Raw genomic sequence first — 17,172 nt, 5'->3', positions numbered from 1 at the left:
GGAGGAGGCAAGGGAGGCAGCTGGAGTCAGTGGGGGAAGCAAAGCAGTATCAGGATGGGGAGAGTCTGGCTGGGACTGAGGAGTGGTCCCAGTCAAAGAGACACTGAACATACAGGGTGGGAAACAGATTGAGCAAAACCCAAAGAGGAGGGTGGGGAGGATAGGAGGGTTCATCACATCTGCCCACTATCAGCTCATTAACAAACCCAGCACAGGCTTGGGGAGAAGAGACAGCTGCCTCCACTGCAGGACCAGACCATCTTCTGGTCTGGGGTGGGGGTGATAGAGTGAAGAGTGTCTCCAGCGTAACAGCATTACAGTTTCAAGATGGGTCCTTGGACTAGAACCCTGGCCATCTCTAGAGACAGAAAAAGAAAGCAGAGCTGTGGGACATGAGGCTGAGAGGGTTCCTCCTACCTCCAATACCCTGTCTCTCTGTTGCTGCCTGTGTATGTCCTTCCAACCCATGTTCAAGTCTCACCTACAGTAATGGTGCCTCCCTCCGTGTGCCCCACCTTGCATAACCTTCTGCTGGCCCTATTGCATTCCCCTGGCCCTATTGCATTCCCCTCTTTCTATAGCGGACTATGTGACTATTGGTCTCACCCCCAGTCAGGTCTTCCGGGGTCAGGGCCCTCTGCAATGCTCATGGAATGCTTTCAGAAGAGAAACCTCAAGGCAGCCAGAGACTTCTGGAGGACAAGACCGGCATGTGGACAGGAAGCATTTCTAGTTCCTGGATACCCCGGAAGAGCAGTGTCTTGAACCCGAAGGTTCTCTGAACCTATTCCTTCATTCAACAGAGATATTCCATCATATTCTACGGGCCAGGCACCATTCTAGGCACTTGGGATTCTGTAGTGAACAAAACAAACACAAACCCCTAGAGTGAAGACCCAATTCTAGTAAGGAAGGGGGCGACCCACAACAAACGTAATTGATTAATAAAACAATACGCAGTGAAGTGTTATGAAAAGGAGGAACAGGCTGTAGCCACGGGATTGCACTAAATAGGGCAGTTAAAGTTAAGTCTCTCTGAGAAGATGAAAGAAGGTAAATCTGATTATTTAAAGCTCATCCAGACCTGGGTAGGCTATAAATGGTTAAGGCTTGCTCCTTGCTAGACGCTCCGGGGCTTGGGGAGCTAGGGCCGACCGGAGCGTTTCTCTTAGTACACCACGAGGGGGAGCCCGGACCCCTCCTAGAGCCTTCCCAGCCCTCCCTCACCGCGTTGCGCGCAAAAGTTTTTCTTAAACTAACAATGCCTGGGTAAGGAGGTGCTCGCGTCTGATTGGACGAGAGATTTTTGCAGGTTTGATTCCTTGATTGGACAGGAGGTGTTAGGGGTGGGGAGAGAGCTGATGGTGGGGGATCCCACTCCCTCCCTCATCAGTCTGGCCGGCTTCGTCCTCACGTAGGCTCCGCTGTAGCTCGCAATGTGACAGCAGGACGCATACGCGCTCTCGCGCTCTCACCAGCTCGCACTCCCTCGCCCTCTCTCTTTCACACACGCACGCACACACCCACCTCTCCCATAAACACACACACACACATGCACACCCACACCCACGCGCGCCCGCACCGCCCCACGCGCGCACACTCCCGCCCACGCCCACGCCGCGCTCCGGGGAGTCCTGTCCCAGCGAGAGCGCGAAAGGATACGGAGAAGCCACCCGCGGGGAGCGCAGCGGCGCCCCGGGACCCGGCGCCCTCCCCGCGCGGCAGCCTCGGCTCCGGCTCGGCCTGGGGGCTGCCGGCCGGCGATGGCCCTGGATTGCCTGCTGCTGCTCCTCCTGGCAACCGCAGTGGCCGCGATGGAAGGTAACGCACCCTTCGCGGAGCAAGTTGGCTGCCGGCGGCTGTACCCCGGGGCTTCTCTGGTAGCTTCGGGTCGCTCTTACCTCGCTACCCGGGGGCCAGGATGTTAAGGAGCCTCGGCCGCGGGCGAGCGCGGGGCTGGGGCGGCACCCACGGGCGCGTCCCCGCTGGCTTTCGGGGCCCCTTGGCTCTCGCGGCTGGCACTCCCTGGGAGCCACGGTCTCCCGCAGCTTCGGCTGGGAGAACTCGGAGTCCGCTGCATTGCGGTGCAGGCTCCTTAGTTCCGGGCAGAGCTGGGCGTTGGGGAAGAAGGGGCGCCTTGGACCTTCCAGTCCCTGGAGAGCGGGCATGGGTCCGCTTCCTTCCTACCCCGGTCAAGGATGCGCTTAGGCGACCGTGCGCCACCCCTCCGTTTACTTAACTCGGCGTCTGCCGGCTCCAGGATTCTGGGTTAGGCGGGTTAGAGCTGCCCTGGTACCCCGAAAGTGGCTGGCGAAGGAGAGGGGCTGAGTCCACTGGCTCTACCTTCGGGGACAGCCGGATAGTCCGGGATCCTGCCGGGCTTCATCTTTCTTGGGTCAGCCTGGGCGAGGTGGACACCTTTGTCACTTCTTGAGCCTGGGAACGGGGGTGTGGTGGGTGGTCGGTGCTGCCGAAACGCGCCCATCGACTCCTTTGCCCACTGGAAGGGGACTCGGCGCCAGGAGCTGACGGACAGAGACACTCTCCCTGCCACTTCGGCCCTGGCTGTGCCTCTAGCTGGGGAGGAAAGCGCGCGCCGTGAGCACCTCTCGGGGCGCAGCCGGAGCACCCCCGCGCGCTCCGGGGCGCCCGCGAATCCCTGTGGGAAATCCCTGCCCTGCTCCGCGCCTCCACCCCTTCTCCCCGCCCTTCTCTAGGCGGAGCGGTGGCCACCAGCCGCAGACCCTCGCGGGGAACGCAGCTCGGCCTTAGCGCGGAGTTGAGTGCCGGGGTGGAAGCAACTCTTGGGCGTGAGGCGCTGGCACTGCCGCCGCCGTAGCCGGGCTCACAGCCGCACTGCCGTGTGGCGGAAGCTGGGTGGAACTCCACGGGGACCAGGCACCGAAGGGGCGCAGCTCCCGGCGCCCGTGCCGCCTTGCAAGTTAGGAGCTCGTTCCACTGGGCTGCAGGGTTCTCCACCGAAGTGTTACCGGTTGTTTAGGAGTACCCACACCCAGAAAAGCCCGCGGTGGTTCGGTGTCGCTGACCCCTCCGGAAAGCGCTGTTCTTCTCTAAGCGAAGCTTGGCATTCGGCGCCCTAAGGTGGGGCTAAGATCCCCTCACCTTCCAGTGAAGACCACCATATCCCACATTCGTTCTGGTGGCAGCACGGGGGTGGGGTCATTAATGCCTAGAAAGCCTCACTTGCCTTTCAAAGGTGGCTACATTTTGTCTGTCCTCTGCCTTCCTCTGACCTTCTGGGTGCTTTTGGGAACGGGCAGGGTCTGGAGTGGTGTGGAGCGGAGATGCTTGGGTTTGACTTACTGGGGGCCAGTGAGAGATCATTTGAAATGGGCCAAGCAAGACGACGGATACTTTCAAACCTGTCAGGACAGCCTGGGTCAGAGCGCATTTGCAACGGTCGAAGCCAGAGGGACTTACCGCTGGGGCCCCGTGTCCTGCCTGCTTCTCTCCTCAAGCTTCCCAGAGAGGGTCAGGGGCTGGGCCGCTCAGAGCAGATAGGTGCCCATTTTGGGATCTTGATCTTGGCATTGAGTCTCCATTGATGAAGGAGGGCACATGCCTGGGAATGAAACTGTTTGGGGAGCAAATGCGTGGGAACACACCAGGTGTCTGGCAGTGTATGTGTGGTTTCCTCCTTAAACCCCTCCTCTTGGGTAGCCGGAGCTGCCTGTCTGCGGGCGGGCTGGCTGGAGCTGCGTGAGGGATGGTGGCATGGTGCCTGCCTAGCCCTGAGCAGGTCCTGTCAGCCAGGTCCTCGGGAGCAGCCTGTGCCACGGAGGCTGTGGCCCTTCCCTCCCAGCAGCCCAGAAACTTTGCTGGTAACCTGGCAGGAAGGAGCCTCTCCGGGCTGCAGGTCTCTCCAGCAAGGGTTAAAAGAAACACCACATTCAGCAGAATATTAAAGCAGCCCCACAGTCCCTGCCCAGTGCGCAGGGGTAGTACGCACCATTCACTCCTTCCTCTCCCTGGATGAACACAGGCAGGTTCGTTTTCCACTCTGCTCACACAGAGCCGCTTCCCGCCTGCCTGGCTGGGCTGAGGCCAGCGTCAATCCGCTTGTGATGAGTGAGGAATAATGATCAGAAAAGTGGATCAATGATCTGCTTCCATGGACAGCAGATCCCCCAAACTCTGCTGTGGCCAGGGCCCCCCTCTCCTTGTGTGTTCAGTCACTTACATGCCTGTCTGTCTGTCTCCTTTCCTCCAAGAGTCTCTGGGGGAATTTCAGCGGGGCTTTGTCATCCAGGGCAAGCAGCTCGAAGACCAGTCAAGTCTTTAGCCCAGGCCAGGACAGGGACAAAGGGACAGTGTCAGCCATGAGACCAGGTGGAGACAGGTGACCAGAGGCAGGCAGGGCCCTGTGAGACTACCAGCCCCTCGCCTCGCCCCCAGCCAGTGTGGAAGGAAGGAAGGAAGGTTGGGGCTAGTTGACCTGGAGTGTGGGAAACTCACACTGGAAGAAGAGCGCTCCTCTCTCCCCTTCTCCATTTCCAGCTGATGGTGTGGCTCTGCTCTGTTGGGAGAGAGAAGGCACCACGGGAAAAAGGCTCTCTAGGGGATTTTTAAAGCCTGTTTTCGAAAGGTAGCAGGGCAGGCCGTGGAGGCAGGGAGGCTGACATCCCCTGGCCACAGAGCCAGGCCTCCATCCTCAGCCTCTGGACAAACAGCTGTTTCTTCAAGCCCTTTTCTTTTCACACCATGTCCAAGAGCTTGTGAGAACAGGCTGCTGGTATGTATGGGGCGAAGGCAACTGCCTGCATTCTCTGAGATGCCTTTCAGGACAGGGTTGGGGGACCTGGGCTTCTCTGGAGGTGCTTCTGCAGCAGCAGGGACACGTTGGGCTGTCAGCTCACTCTTTCCTCAGAGGGAGCTTCCCTGGACCAAGCATGTCATCCCTTCTGGGAGAGAGCAATCCTGAATGGCTGACAGCTAACGCTAATAGCATTCTCCCTGCCCCACCCACTGTGTCCACGAAGGATCATACACCGGCAGGTGGCCTCAGTGTTTGGACACTGGCTGACCGAAATACTCCCAGGGGATCTGCTGTTCGGTGTGTGGTCTAGAGTTAAGTCCTAGGCTTGGCATCCTTCAACGCGCACTCAGGTTTGATTTGGTGGTGAATCTCTTAGGGCTTGGCAAAGAGTGGGTTCTCAATAGTAATTGCTGACCCATGAATACACGCCTAAGGTATGGCATTCCTTTGTGGCATACCTCACCTTGAAACACAAGGGCATCGAATGCCATTGTACACAATTAAATCTCCATTACATCGTGGTGAAAAAAATCCCAACTTCAGCCCATGTGTTTGCAATAGGCCATCAGGCCAGATAGTTGTTGGCTGTTTCTGCTTTTTTCCTGTTAATATTTGTTTGCTGAGTGTGCATCTGCTTTGGGTGTCCATCAGCGTGCCTGAGCCTACAAGCAGCAGCAGGTGCCAAAGGTTTAAAAAAATATCTGGGAGAGAAAAGTAAATTTGCCAAAGTCCTGTCCATTGTCTGATTTTATTTTCAGTGCATTATGGAGAGGTTGCTATTACTCAGGGACACCGACTCCCCTGCAACGCCCAGGCTACAGCTAGTGAGTGGGATGCTGGTGAGGTATGGCAACGCAGCTCTGGGCAATTGCTTGAGAGAAGTCTTGGCCATGTAAACAGCTGCAGAGTTCTGGCCCCAGCCCCAGCCCAAGCCTTCTGGGTTGGCAGAGCAGAGCTGCCAGCAGCTGGTGGTGCCCAGGAGCAGGGGGAGGACCTACTGGGCCGCACAGGATCCTGTTCCAGCCACTCCTGCCTTTTGTCGACCTGTGCAGACCCAGACTCAGATCTCAGAGCCCCTGCCTTGGCCCCTCACAAGGACGGGTCCTAATTACCAAGATGAGCTTTGGGAAAAGTCCCTAAGGTGGAGGCATGATATGGTACCTTTTTACATTCCATCCATCGAGAAGGGATCTTTGATAAAGCAAAGAGGAAGGGGACCAGTGGGTGCGTAATATAGCACCGTGACTCTTTCCTCTGGATCTAGTGTGTGGATCCACCCATTTACTGGGAACTGCTGATCCTATGGATGGTCGCCTGAATTTCATGAACTTGGGGCAGTGGAAGGAATTGCAGGGTGAGGACTGGAATCGGGCTGTGAGGGTGGGGCTGGAATCAGCTGGGGTGCAGACAGATTGCTGGATCATGAAGCCAGAGTCCTCCACCTCTGGCTTCATCTCCCAACTCTGTCACTTGGGAAAATCACCAATACACTTGACCACTGTGTCTTTCTTTCTACTGAGGTCATGATGCTCACCCATTCCAACCTTAGAAGTTGGACTGGTAACATACATTATGAGGATATGCCTGCACTAGTTAAAAAAAAAGATGCTATTGAAGTCAAAGGTACATTCATATTATGAAATTTACACAATCATCTATAGCTAATCTCTATGAATTCTTAGTCACACTGAGGTTCAGGGCATAGTATCTTTCCAGAGTGGGTAAAGGGTGGAGGCAATTTTGAAAGGCAGAAGAGGGGAGCACCATCTCAGGCAGCAGTTCTCAGTGAGATGACTAAGATGCAGTGGTTACGTGGTTTGATGGGGTCACGTAACTAGTAAGTAGCCTGCCTTTGAACCCAGGCAGGCAGGTTCTGGGGTCTATATTCTTAACCATGCCCCCTTACTGTGCTATTTTTGTGGACTTTGCAAGAAGAAAGAAAGGTTCAGCTCAACCTGAATCCACAGGTGGGAAGAATTCTGGTGTTTACTCAGCTACTGGTAGGTACTCTGTTGATTACTGGGAACTCCTAGTTTCCATGGTCTTGGAAGAAGAAATGGGAGAAATGCTCAGATAATCCCAGCACTTCAGCGCAAGCACAGTTTCCTGCTCCCTTCCTGCCCTTTCTCCCACCTCCCATGCTCATTGCCACCCTTTGTACCTAAGGACACAGGGCTGGAGACCTGCGCCACAGCATGGCTTCTGAGAAGGAATTGGGTAGGACTGGGAGCATCTTTGCTCTGGCCACCTCATCCAAGGAAGAAATGTTCCCAAACAGACAAGTGTCCCCAAAGGAGATGGGCCTTAGTGCCTTATGTATTCTAGAGGCAGTAGAGAGGGGCACACAGTATCCTTCCTGTCCCCACCTGACTGTCTAGAACAGGAGTATCAAACTCATTTTCACCGGGGGCCACATCAGTCTCGAGGTTGCCTTCAAAGGGCCAGATGTAATTTTAGGACTGTGTAAATGTAACTACTCCTTAACAGTTAGGCTAGAGATTGGTGCTGCCCCCCGGGTAGAAAAAAGGTGCCAGGCCCGATAAAACAAGGTGGAGGGCTGGACTTGGCCCACGGGCCTTGTGTTTGCCACCTGTGGTCTAGAACATATCCTTGCACTTGGCTTCTAAGACTCAGCTTCCTTGGAAGAGCTCACTTTGTATCTCCCTCTGGTACACTCACAACTTAAGCAACCCAAGTATTTTTGTTAGATGTTCATGTCTCCAAAGATGGTGGATATACAGAACATTAATGCCTGTCTGTCTGAGGAAATGACTATAATAATAAAGTAATGCCCTGGGAGGGATTTTGTATTTAAAAGCAAAATGTTGCATGAGAACTTTCTCAGCTTCTTTCGGGGGTTCCATTTCAGCTGTGGCAATAGGTAGGCCCCTGCAGTCAGTGTTTGGCTGTGCTTAGAGGGGGTGCATTCAGTGGTCAGGTCAGGGCCACCTGCTGCACCAAAGACCCCAGACACCTGATGTCTGAGCCACCTTGCTGGCTTTTGTTGGTCACTCCTCTGGAGGTCAGAGAGATGGGAACACACTTTGCTGGGAGGCTTGGGTGGGGGGTTGGTTTCTCTTAGCTAATGAATAACTGCTTTCCATCTGGCCTAAGACATAGGAAGCGAGCAGGTGCATAATTAGCTCTCCCCTTCCCTGCACCTATTTTCTCCTTGTTAAATCAGGCTGGGGGAGGGGGCAGCAGGGGCTGCGTGGGGACACCCTCAGGGTAGAAGCAGTGGGAAGTTAACAATTATTGATAAAGCAAATTCTGGGACATGGTGACCTCCTGGCTAATCATAGCAGTGTGGGGGGAGGGTCCCCGTAGGCTGGTAAGGGTTCTGCAGGGGCAGCTCAACAGAGGTAACAGTGAGGTTGGCTGCCAACAAAAGGGCCTTAGCCTGGTGCCCTCTGCGAGGAGACCCTGGTCAGCAGCAGTGTAGGGGGCACAGGGGTCAGAGTCTCCACTGGTCCTGTGATCTGCCAGGTGCCTCTAAGTGCCACTGGCTTGTAAGTTGGCCTCTAACTTTATAAGTGAGGAAGAAAGCATCTTATTCTTCTGTTCACTGACTCCCTGGTAAACATGGAGTGTTTCTCAGCTCTGTGGGAAGATGCCTAGAGACGAGGATGGGAATTCTTTACTTCACTGTGATGACCTGGCTAATAATTGGGGCTTTGGAATGACCCATTTGCTGAAGGGTAAAAAAGGTGGCACAGAAGGTGGCCCCGTTTCTCCCTCTGTCACCAGTAGAGATGCTCTCCGGATCAGGTGAACTCCCAGACAACGCCCTTAGCATCTGCTTCAGGAGGCTGCTCTGTCCCCTCATGGAAGGTTCCCCCAGAGTTCTCTGTAGCAGAACTAGGCCAACATGGAAACGTATAGGAAATTTCCTGAGAATTACCAGGACTCATTTCTGCCTGCGGATTGCACCTGAGGCTCTGCGTCCCTCCTCTCTCCCCTCCAGCTCCCTGGCAGCAAGTGACAAAATAACTGATTTGAATTTAACTTCCTTGCCCTGCTTCTCTATCCCCCAGTGGAGGTGATAATGAACAGAGAAATGGGCAGGCACAGGTGGCCAGGATGGGTGGGGACAAGTGAGGGAGCAGGGGCCCCACGCTATTGCCTAGCACTAGCTTCTGAGGTCTCTGGGGCTGATTCTGTGGCTTCTGAGCTCCAGAGCACAGACCAGGGCTCAGGCTTCTTCTCTTGGCCTTGATATGTCTGGAGTAGAACTGGAGATAAGTTTTGGGGAAGGGAAGAAACTCCCCAGAAATCTTATAGCTTGTGGCATTAGAGCCAGGGCTGGATTAAGGTCTTATCAGCTCATTGAGTATTTACTGATTTCCATGCCTCTAATGTCCATGTATTCATTCCCCCAGCTTAGACGTGAGGAAGCTGTGGCTTTGAGCTGTTAAGTTACTGATGTAAGAGCTAAGATTCAAACCGAAGTTCTGACAAGTTGGATGATGCCCAAGTCTCTGCTTCCAGTTCAGCATTTTTTTCTGTTTAACATTGCTTATTCATGAAGTATATCAAAGAGCACCTATTAGGCACCAGGTGTTTAGGCACTCTCCTGCCAGGTGCTGTCAAAGGTACCAGACAATATTGCTTCCGTCTGCTCCCTGGGGTCCCTGTGGCCAGGCTCTCCAAGGCTTTTTAGAACTCTCCCCCGCCTGTGCCCCCAGCTGGAGGAGAATGTTTTGCCTTCTTGGTCTGCATTTTCCTGTATGCACATGGCCTTTGCCCTGTGCCCCAACCAGTCAGACCCCCACTGTGGTCATTATTGGTTTTCTTTATGCTGCATGTCCATCTGGCTCTTGTCCTTGTTGAGATGCGTTGCTTAGATGGCTGCAGTTTGGCATCTGAGCCTGGCTGTTGGTGGGGAATGTGTAGGCAGCAGGGTAGCTGTGGGTCTCCCTCCATGGTTCCACTTTCCAGAGGAAGAGCCACCTGCAGGTGTTCACCTTTGGGGACCTCCCTGGCTTCTGCCCTGTGGACCCTGCCATGCCTGGGGCCATGTTGCTTCATTGTTTTGTTTGTTTTTAATCCTCACTGGAGGACATTTTTTTATTGCTGTTAGAGAAAGAGAGGAAGAGAAGGAGAGAGAAACATTGACATGAGAAACATTGATTGGTTGCCTTCTTATACACACCCCAGCTGGAGATTGAACCCACAACCTGGGTATGTGTCCCGACCAAGAATTGGAACTGTGACTATTTGGTGTACGGGACGTAGCTCCAACCAACTGAGCCACACCACCTAGGGTGCCTTGTTGCTTCTTGAGCTCTGCCCATCTGGCCAGATGCAGATGCCATGACACAAAGGGGAGGAGGAGGAGAGAGACCCCTCAGCATTCTGGTCTCCCTGAATAGTGACCCGTTCCCTTAGGGTTGAGTCTTTGGAAAGGACTGAATAGAAAGACCAGGAATAATTGCAGGCAGCTTCATTGACAGGGAAAATGCCTTATCTGTAAGAGGCAGCAGGGCCTTGCAGTTAATTGTTCTGTTGTTTTTCTCTTGCTATTTTTCCAACATGTCAAGGTAGGACCTTTGCCCTTGGCCTTCTCATTGATGCTGAGGCTGGAGCTGGGTAGTGAACTTGGAGAGAAGCAGAGATAGGGGAAGAGCCTCACCGGGGACTGATGGAGTGGGAGCCCATCCAGGGGTGCTCTCAGCCCCTTTGGCAACACATTCAAATGGTCTGAGTGCTGGAGTATAGGCTATAAGCTTTGGGGAGAGGAAGAGGGTCTCAGGATCATCAGAAAATCCTCTGACTTTTGGGCTGGTGTCCAGGGGCCTGTGCCAAGCACTGGTCAGACCGTACTTTGGGGGTCGGACCACACCTTGGTATTTGGGTTTACCCAGTCACTACATGTGTGAATCAGGACTGACGCAAGATCCTTCACAATCTGCGTTCTCCTTTCCTCCCCTGCTCCATGCAGGCACAGATACACTCACACCACAGGTCCACACACCCTGGGCATCTCCTTTTCCTTTTCTGATTTCACTGTGTGCCTCTGGGCCTGCACCTGTTTGTTCTTCCCATGTTGAATTTTTCACTGACCTTTTCTTGGCTAACCCTAACATTTTCTTTAGACTCACCACAGTGGTTCTCTCTTCTTGGAAGCCTTCCTCCCAGCCCCAGACTAGGTTACATGGCCACAGCCACCTCTGCTGTCTCCCACAGGAGCACATTCCACACTGGTCTGTGTCGTGTGTGGATTTCACTGAGTACCCCACAGTCTGTGACATGCTAAAGGATGGCTCGATCTTAATTGTCATGGTATCCTTAGCATGTGGCACCTGGTAATGTCAATACATGTGTGTTGTACTGATGAATAAAAAGAAAGAAAAGGTCAACAGAACACTTTAAAACCCCAAAGTCATGTCCCAGGTGGTGGTTTAAAACATAGCTGCAAATTTTTTGATGTTCTTCTTCGTCAAAACATGAAGCCTAAATCCTCTCCTTAAATGTGAGCTGGCTTTCCACCTCACTCTAATGAACAGTGTGTGGCACAAGTGTCCTGCCTAACTTTGGGGGTAAAATCATAAAAGATGCTCTAGCTTCTGCTTGGCTCTCTGTCTCCTCCGATGCCTTTGTGACCCAGCCTCCACACTGCGAGGAAGCCCAAGTGACACGGTGGGGCCGTGCGTAGATGTGCCAGCCGTGGGGGGGGGGGGGGGGGGGGGGGGGGGGGGGGGGGGGGGGNCCCCCCCCCCCCCCCCCGCACATCACAGCCCACGCCAGCATCCGGTGGCAGACATCTGAGGGAGCGAGTTTCCTGTTTGTTGCAACCCCATCCTTAGGCTGTGCCTGCGACTCTAAGTGGGAGGAGATGAGCTTTCCTCACTGAGCCCTATCTAAATTGCAGATTCACGAACAAAATAAATGCTATCTTTGTTTAAAACGAGTAAGTTTTGGGTTGGTCTCTTATGCAATAATTGATAACTAAAAAAATCCTAGAATTAGCAGCAGAAAAGTGGTCTAGAGGAGACTACAGAGGATTTGGAGTGGGGGAGGAGAGGTGGGGTCTCATTCATTCAGCATTTAACAAGTATTTGTTGATCTCCTACTATGTGCCTGGCACTGTGAACAAAAAAGCAATGTTCCAGGGCTTGGGAGCAAGCCTGTGTAGAGAGGGGCACAGTCACTAAGAAAACAAATAATGTAGAATATAATTTCAGGAAGGTGCTATAAGGGAGTGAAGATGGCGATGTGATTAAGAGTGATGGGTGCAGGCTTGGCAACTTGAAGTGGAGGGAGAAGGTGGGCAAGGGAAGACCCTTTTCTATGAATTCTGGAAGGGTGGTCTTGCCACGCAACCCAGCTTTATTCTGCATGGGAGATAGTTATTGTCTGGGTTATGAAATTCTTTCCATCCAAACTGAATCAAGATGGGACAGGCTGCCTGAGGGATGATAGAGTCCCATCTTGGGGTGTCCAAGTGAGGGCTGAGCCACTCTCAGACTTGAGAGGCCAAATTCTACAAGTGGGAAGTAGGGAGTGGGAGCCGACAGGTAGAACTGACAGCCTTGCTCAGAAGCCATCGGTTTCATGAATACACCTACAGAGCGCCGTTGTTGAGCTTCTCCTTGAGAAACATTCACTTGAAACTAAGGAAGACACAGCCTTTCCTTCAAGAAGCTCGCCTATTAGCAGACTGGTGGGGGAGACAGAGCCATGCAAACTACAGACTGAAACAGGACACAGGATGGAGAGTGATAGATGCGGTACAGCAGTCCCACATCAGCTGCTAGGAGAAACCAATGACAGGGTCACACTTCCAACTGAAAGGATTTGGGGAAGGAGTGTGTGTGAATGTGTGTGAATGTGTAGGAGCAAGATAGAGGCAGAGACACAGGATGAAGCTCCCTGGAGGGTGAGTAGAACTTTGTCAGACAGAGATGACAGTGGGTAGGAGTGAAGACTGCTATTCTACTCTGTGTCTTAAAGGTGGACATTCAGAGCTCTCCATCAAGGGCTTTACCTATTTTATTAGCTGTATCTTTGGTTGAACAGATAGATATTTAACTCAAGTGGGAGGAAAGGAAAGGGTAGGGGTGATTACTGGCACTTGCTATTACTGGACAAGTAATAGCTGACACTTGCTATTTGGGACTTAAGTTATGATAATACCTGGGGCACAGTGCTGTCTCAGGACTCAGTCTCCCTCTTCGTATTCCTCAGCTTTGTGTCTGTGTCAATCAAGATGCTGGTAGAAAATGGACGGCACCCTCAAAGGGTTGAGGGGAGTTAAATGAAGAGACTTTATAGAGATATAAATAGGACTAAGGGAACCAATTAGGATGGGGATGCACCCAGAGACTGGCAATACTGAGAAGGCATGAACCCCCAAGGTCAGAAGGGGCAAGTGGAGGGAATCGTGCCCTCAGGACCAGGCAAGAGCTGTGGCATGAGAGAAGGCTCCCTGGCAGGAGCTGTAGACATGGATAGAGGAATGCATCTACTGCCCAAACCATACAGGGAGGGGGAGAAGCATTGTATTCCCTAAACTCTCCTCCTCTTTCCCATCTCTTGCCAGCACCTCACATTGGATGAATTCAACAAGAAGGCAGAGGGCACGAAAGCCTGATTCACAGAGGTCAGTCTCTTGAGGCACAGAAGAGGGCAAAGAAAGGTTGAGAGAGGATGGATCTGCAGGGACAGTGGAGAACAATCAGCCCAGAGTCATTTCTGTTGACCTCATTCTCAGGCAGGCTTGCCCACGAGATGGTCATGTGGCAGCTGGCAACTCAAACTCACATCCTCTTGAAACTTCAGCAGAAAGAGAAATTCTCACCAGCTCTAGCAAAAGCCCTGGTTTGTCTCCCTGACCTTCCTTGGGTCCTAAGTCTCTCCTTGCATCAGGCTCTGTCACCAGGATGATAGAACGCACTCCTTGGCCAGGTTTGGGGCATATGACTACCCATCCCTGGAGCCGGGGGAGACAGAGTTAGCTCAGACCCACCTGCACTGCCTGGCCTGACGTGGGGGAAGGTTGGCTCCCCACAAAGATGTCAGGGTGCTACTCCCAGAAGAGAGAGGAGTGGGTGCTGAACAGGCGATAGGCCACCACACCCACTCAGCCTTCCTGCATAACTGCATCGTGGAAGTGAATGGAGAGCTTGTCTGTGCAATGGAAGAAAGAAGATGGGTTCTGAGGGACACAGGATGGGGCTGGGGCTGTGAGGATCCTGGTTGGAGATACGGGAAAAGCCCGGGACACTGAAGATGATAGAAAAATAGAAACCCTGGAAGGGCAGCTGGAGACAGCTGGGCAAACAGCTTGTTTCTTGACAAGGATGTTTCCTATATTCCTGAACATCATGATCCAGCTCAAAGTGATGACTAGGCAGCCGCAGGGGTGTTGGCCGAGACAAAGTGATTTTAAGACCAGTGCATCTCATGGGGTCGGGGGCTTGGGGAGCTGGATGAAAAAGGTGAAGGAGGATTTAAGAAGTACAAATTGGCAGTTACAAAGTAGTGATAGAGATGTAAAGTACAGCATAGGGAATGTAGTCAATCATATTTTAATAATCGGGTATGGTACCAGGTGAGTTACTAGTCTTGCCAGGTGGTCCAGGTCTCATAAGTTATATAAATGTCTAACCAACATGCCGTGCACCTGAAACTAATATAATATTGAATGCCAACTGTAACTGAAGAAAAATACAAGACTAGCATATCTCAACTAGACTCTGAGGGAAGGGGGTTCCTATTTAGGGCAAAATGAGAAGTGGTGAGTGAAGAGCCCTACTTTTCACTGTAGTTCTCTGGGTTCCAACACCGAGACGAGAACGTCTTAACCTAAGCATTGCATTTAAGCTGAGTGTCCAGTAGAGAGCAAGAATGAAAGAAATGCGAACTCAGGGGTACAATGAGATGACTCGTTTCCCCTCATTTTCATGGCTTAGTCTTGCCTGGGATTTCCATTTGCATCACTAGAATGTTTATTCACAGTTTCCGTGTAGTTTTTGTCTAGGTTGTGAGAGTTGTATGAAGATGGCAGGTCTTCAAAGTCCTTTGCAGATGCCTCCTTACACCTTAGGTGTCTGTTTCTCATTTGAGAGAGAAGCATCTAAAATCTGCTTAGAATTCATCAGAGGAAGGCTCTATTTGCCCTTCCAAGTTCCCTGCTCTTGGATCCACATTTCCTCCACTTCCAGCTGAGAACGAGGCCCCCTCCTCCCACCCCCACACACAGTAGCACAGAGCTGCTGCTGTGCATGAAAACCGAGGGTTTTCTCTTTCCAGTCAGAAGAAAGTAATTTTCCTTTCACTCACCTGACTACCTTGTTCAGAACATCCCCTGCCCACCCTTTTCTGATATCTTACTGCTAAGTATTTGCCAATTCATTTGCATCTCAATGGTTCCTTAGCAACTATCTTACCCTGAGGATTAGGTACAAAGCTGCTCCCTGACACAGGGTGCCAGGGCTCCATGGCCTTCTTTCATGGTGCCTGAGTTACACCAAACTGAGCCCTGCCCAGACAGGAACGTTCACTCACAGCAGCTCACGGGTTCTGAATTACAATGCAGTTCCTCCTTGCCTTAGCTGAGCATGAAGACTTTGAAGTGACCCTTGCACTAGATGCCTCAAATCATTCATTGGTTAATAATCTAACCAACCTCTGGTAGATCTCACAGGTCACAGCACAGCAGGGAGTCCTGTCTGCAGACAGGTGGCAAGTTGGGTCCATTTCATGGATCTGGTAGCTGAGGCTGAGAAGCAAAATGACTTCTCCAACGTGGGCTAGGCACCTGGAACACATCACAGAGAGAGAGATGAGCTCAGGGCACTGCTGCTTCCTGGTTGTTGGTCCACTCTCACGTGTCTTCTGAAAAAGAGTGACTCCCATTTGCCAACTATTGTGAGCTTCCAGAATAAATTTCAAGTTTTTTTTTGAAGCACAGATATGTGACTCTAGTCATCTGAGGTCCTAGGAAATTTCACTTCTTGCCTAACCAGGAATAATTGGCCAAATGAATACGCCAAACATGAGTATCACCTGGTTTCCCTAGTCTGGGCTGTGACAGTGTTCCCATTCATGGGATTGTGGTGTGAGTTGCATGGGAGGAGTGCGGGAGAGCCCAGCGGGTGTGTCTGTGTGTGTGCTCGTGTGTGTATTTATGCAGATGATAGAGCTAGACAGTGGCACCGGACCACTTAGCAAATTAGAATATTCTGCCCCGAGTATGTGTTGCTGCTTTGTAACAGTACCAGGCCTCCACCACCAGGGCTCACTGGCGTGGAACAGCCGGGAAGAGCTAGCTACTCAGAACAGGGCAATAAGAACAAAGCTCATTCCACAGTAGGGCCGACCTTTGTGACTCCCACTTCAATGTTGTTATTAAATATCTGAAAAAGACTCAAAGAACAATTATAGTATTGTCATAATGTGTAAGGAGCAAGCTGCTCCCAAGCAGGCCCCGCCTTGGCTGTGCTCGGCAAAGCCGGGACTCGGCAGCGGTGCTTAATTCCTTCTCATCTGGAAGGGGCCTTCCTTTCTTAGCACCAGCAGAAAACCCCAGATGTGCTGTGTGCAGTTCTGCCCCACGGGCTCCGGAAAGCTGAGGTGTCAGGGAGGAAGGGGGTGGGCCCCCCTGATTGCTCCTCGTCTAGCTGTAGACCTGAGCGTGGAGTCCCAGTTGCAGTTGTCTTGATAGCCTGAGCCTGGCTGGGTTATTATGGGTGCTGGTGAGAGTGTGCTGAGTTGTGTTGGTTTAAGGCTCTCCTAGGGTGGAGAGTGAGTGACTGGCTTTCCCATGAAGGGCTGTCTGTGGTCACGTCCTCCTTCACACGCCCCCCCCTCAGCTAACTTATGTGGCTTGACTGTGGCACTGACAGGAACCCACCCAACAGATGAGCCTGTCAGGTGGGAATTTTATACTTGGGCTTAGGGGATGGCCCTGTGCTATTTTGGCTCCCTCTGTCACGGCGTTTTGCACCTAAACCATTGTTTCTCAATGTTATTCTTATTGTTGTCCACCCCTAAGGGACTCTTTTAGATACTTTTTCCGCTTGCCACCCATATGCTATGAAATGTTATTACCACAGATATACTGTACATCTGCATACTGAGGCCCTGCCAAAGGCCACAAACTATTGTAAGGCCCCAGATCTTTCGCCCTCCCATGTCTCCCAGAATCACTGTTGCCTCTGTTCAGAATGCATTGTCTAAATGAAGTAAGTCTGGCTGCAAATAAGCCAGCCTTTATCTGAGTTAGAGCTCAGTTTCACATCCCCTATTTTTTCATGCAACTTTCACCTAGTGTGTCACAGAGCAGTTGGAAAGAATGTGCACCTTAGTGGATCGAAGAGGGCCCCCTGCTTTCGTGGTTGGGTCCTGGGGTGGTCCTGGGCCCAGTGGAGGTTGGGGCACGAGGGTGATGA

General features: G+C 52.3%; 1 protein-coding gene across 1 annotated transcript in view; it reads left to right on the top strand.

Annotated features, from left to right (window-relative positions):
• Window positions 1–1,387: 1,387 nt before the first annotated feature.
• EPHB1 (EPH receptor B1) overlaps window positions 1,388–17,172 on the top strand; it is a 415,980-nt gene continuing 400,195 nt past the window's right edge. Inside the window, exon 1 of the mRNA XM_037061235.1 lies at window positions 1,388–1,821. Coding sequence (XP_036917130.1) covers window positions 1,764–1,821 — 58 coding nt within the window. The 5' untranslated portion in view covers window positions 1,388–1,763. The remainder of the gene's footprint in view (window positions 1,822–17,172) is intronic.

This window comes from Sturnira hondurensis, unplaced genomic scaffold (genome assembly GCF_014824575.4).
Source record: "Sturnira hondurensis isolate 20B ecotype Veracruz unplaced genomic scaffold, ASM1482457v3 Scaffold0013299, whole genome shotgun sequence".
Lineage (NCBI taxonomy): Eukaryota > Metazoa > Chordata > Mammalia > Chiroptera > Phyllostomidae > Sturnira > Sturnira hondurensis.
This window is presented reverse-complemented; position numbering and strand designations above follow the sequence as displayed.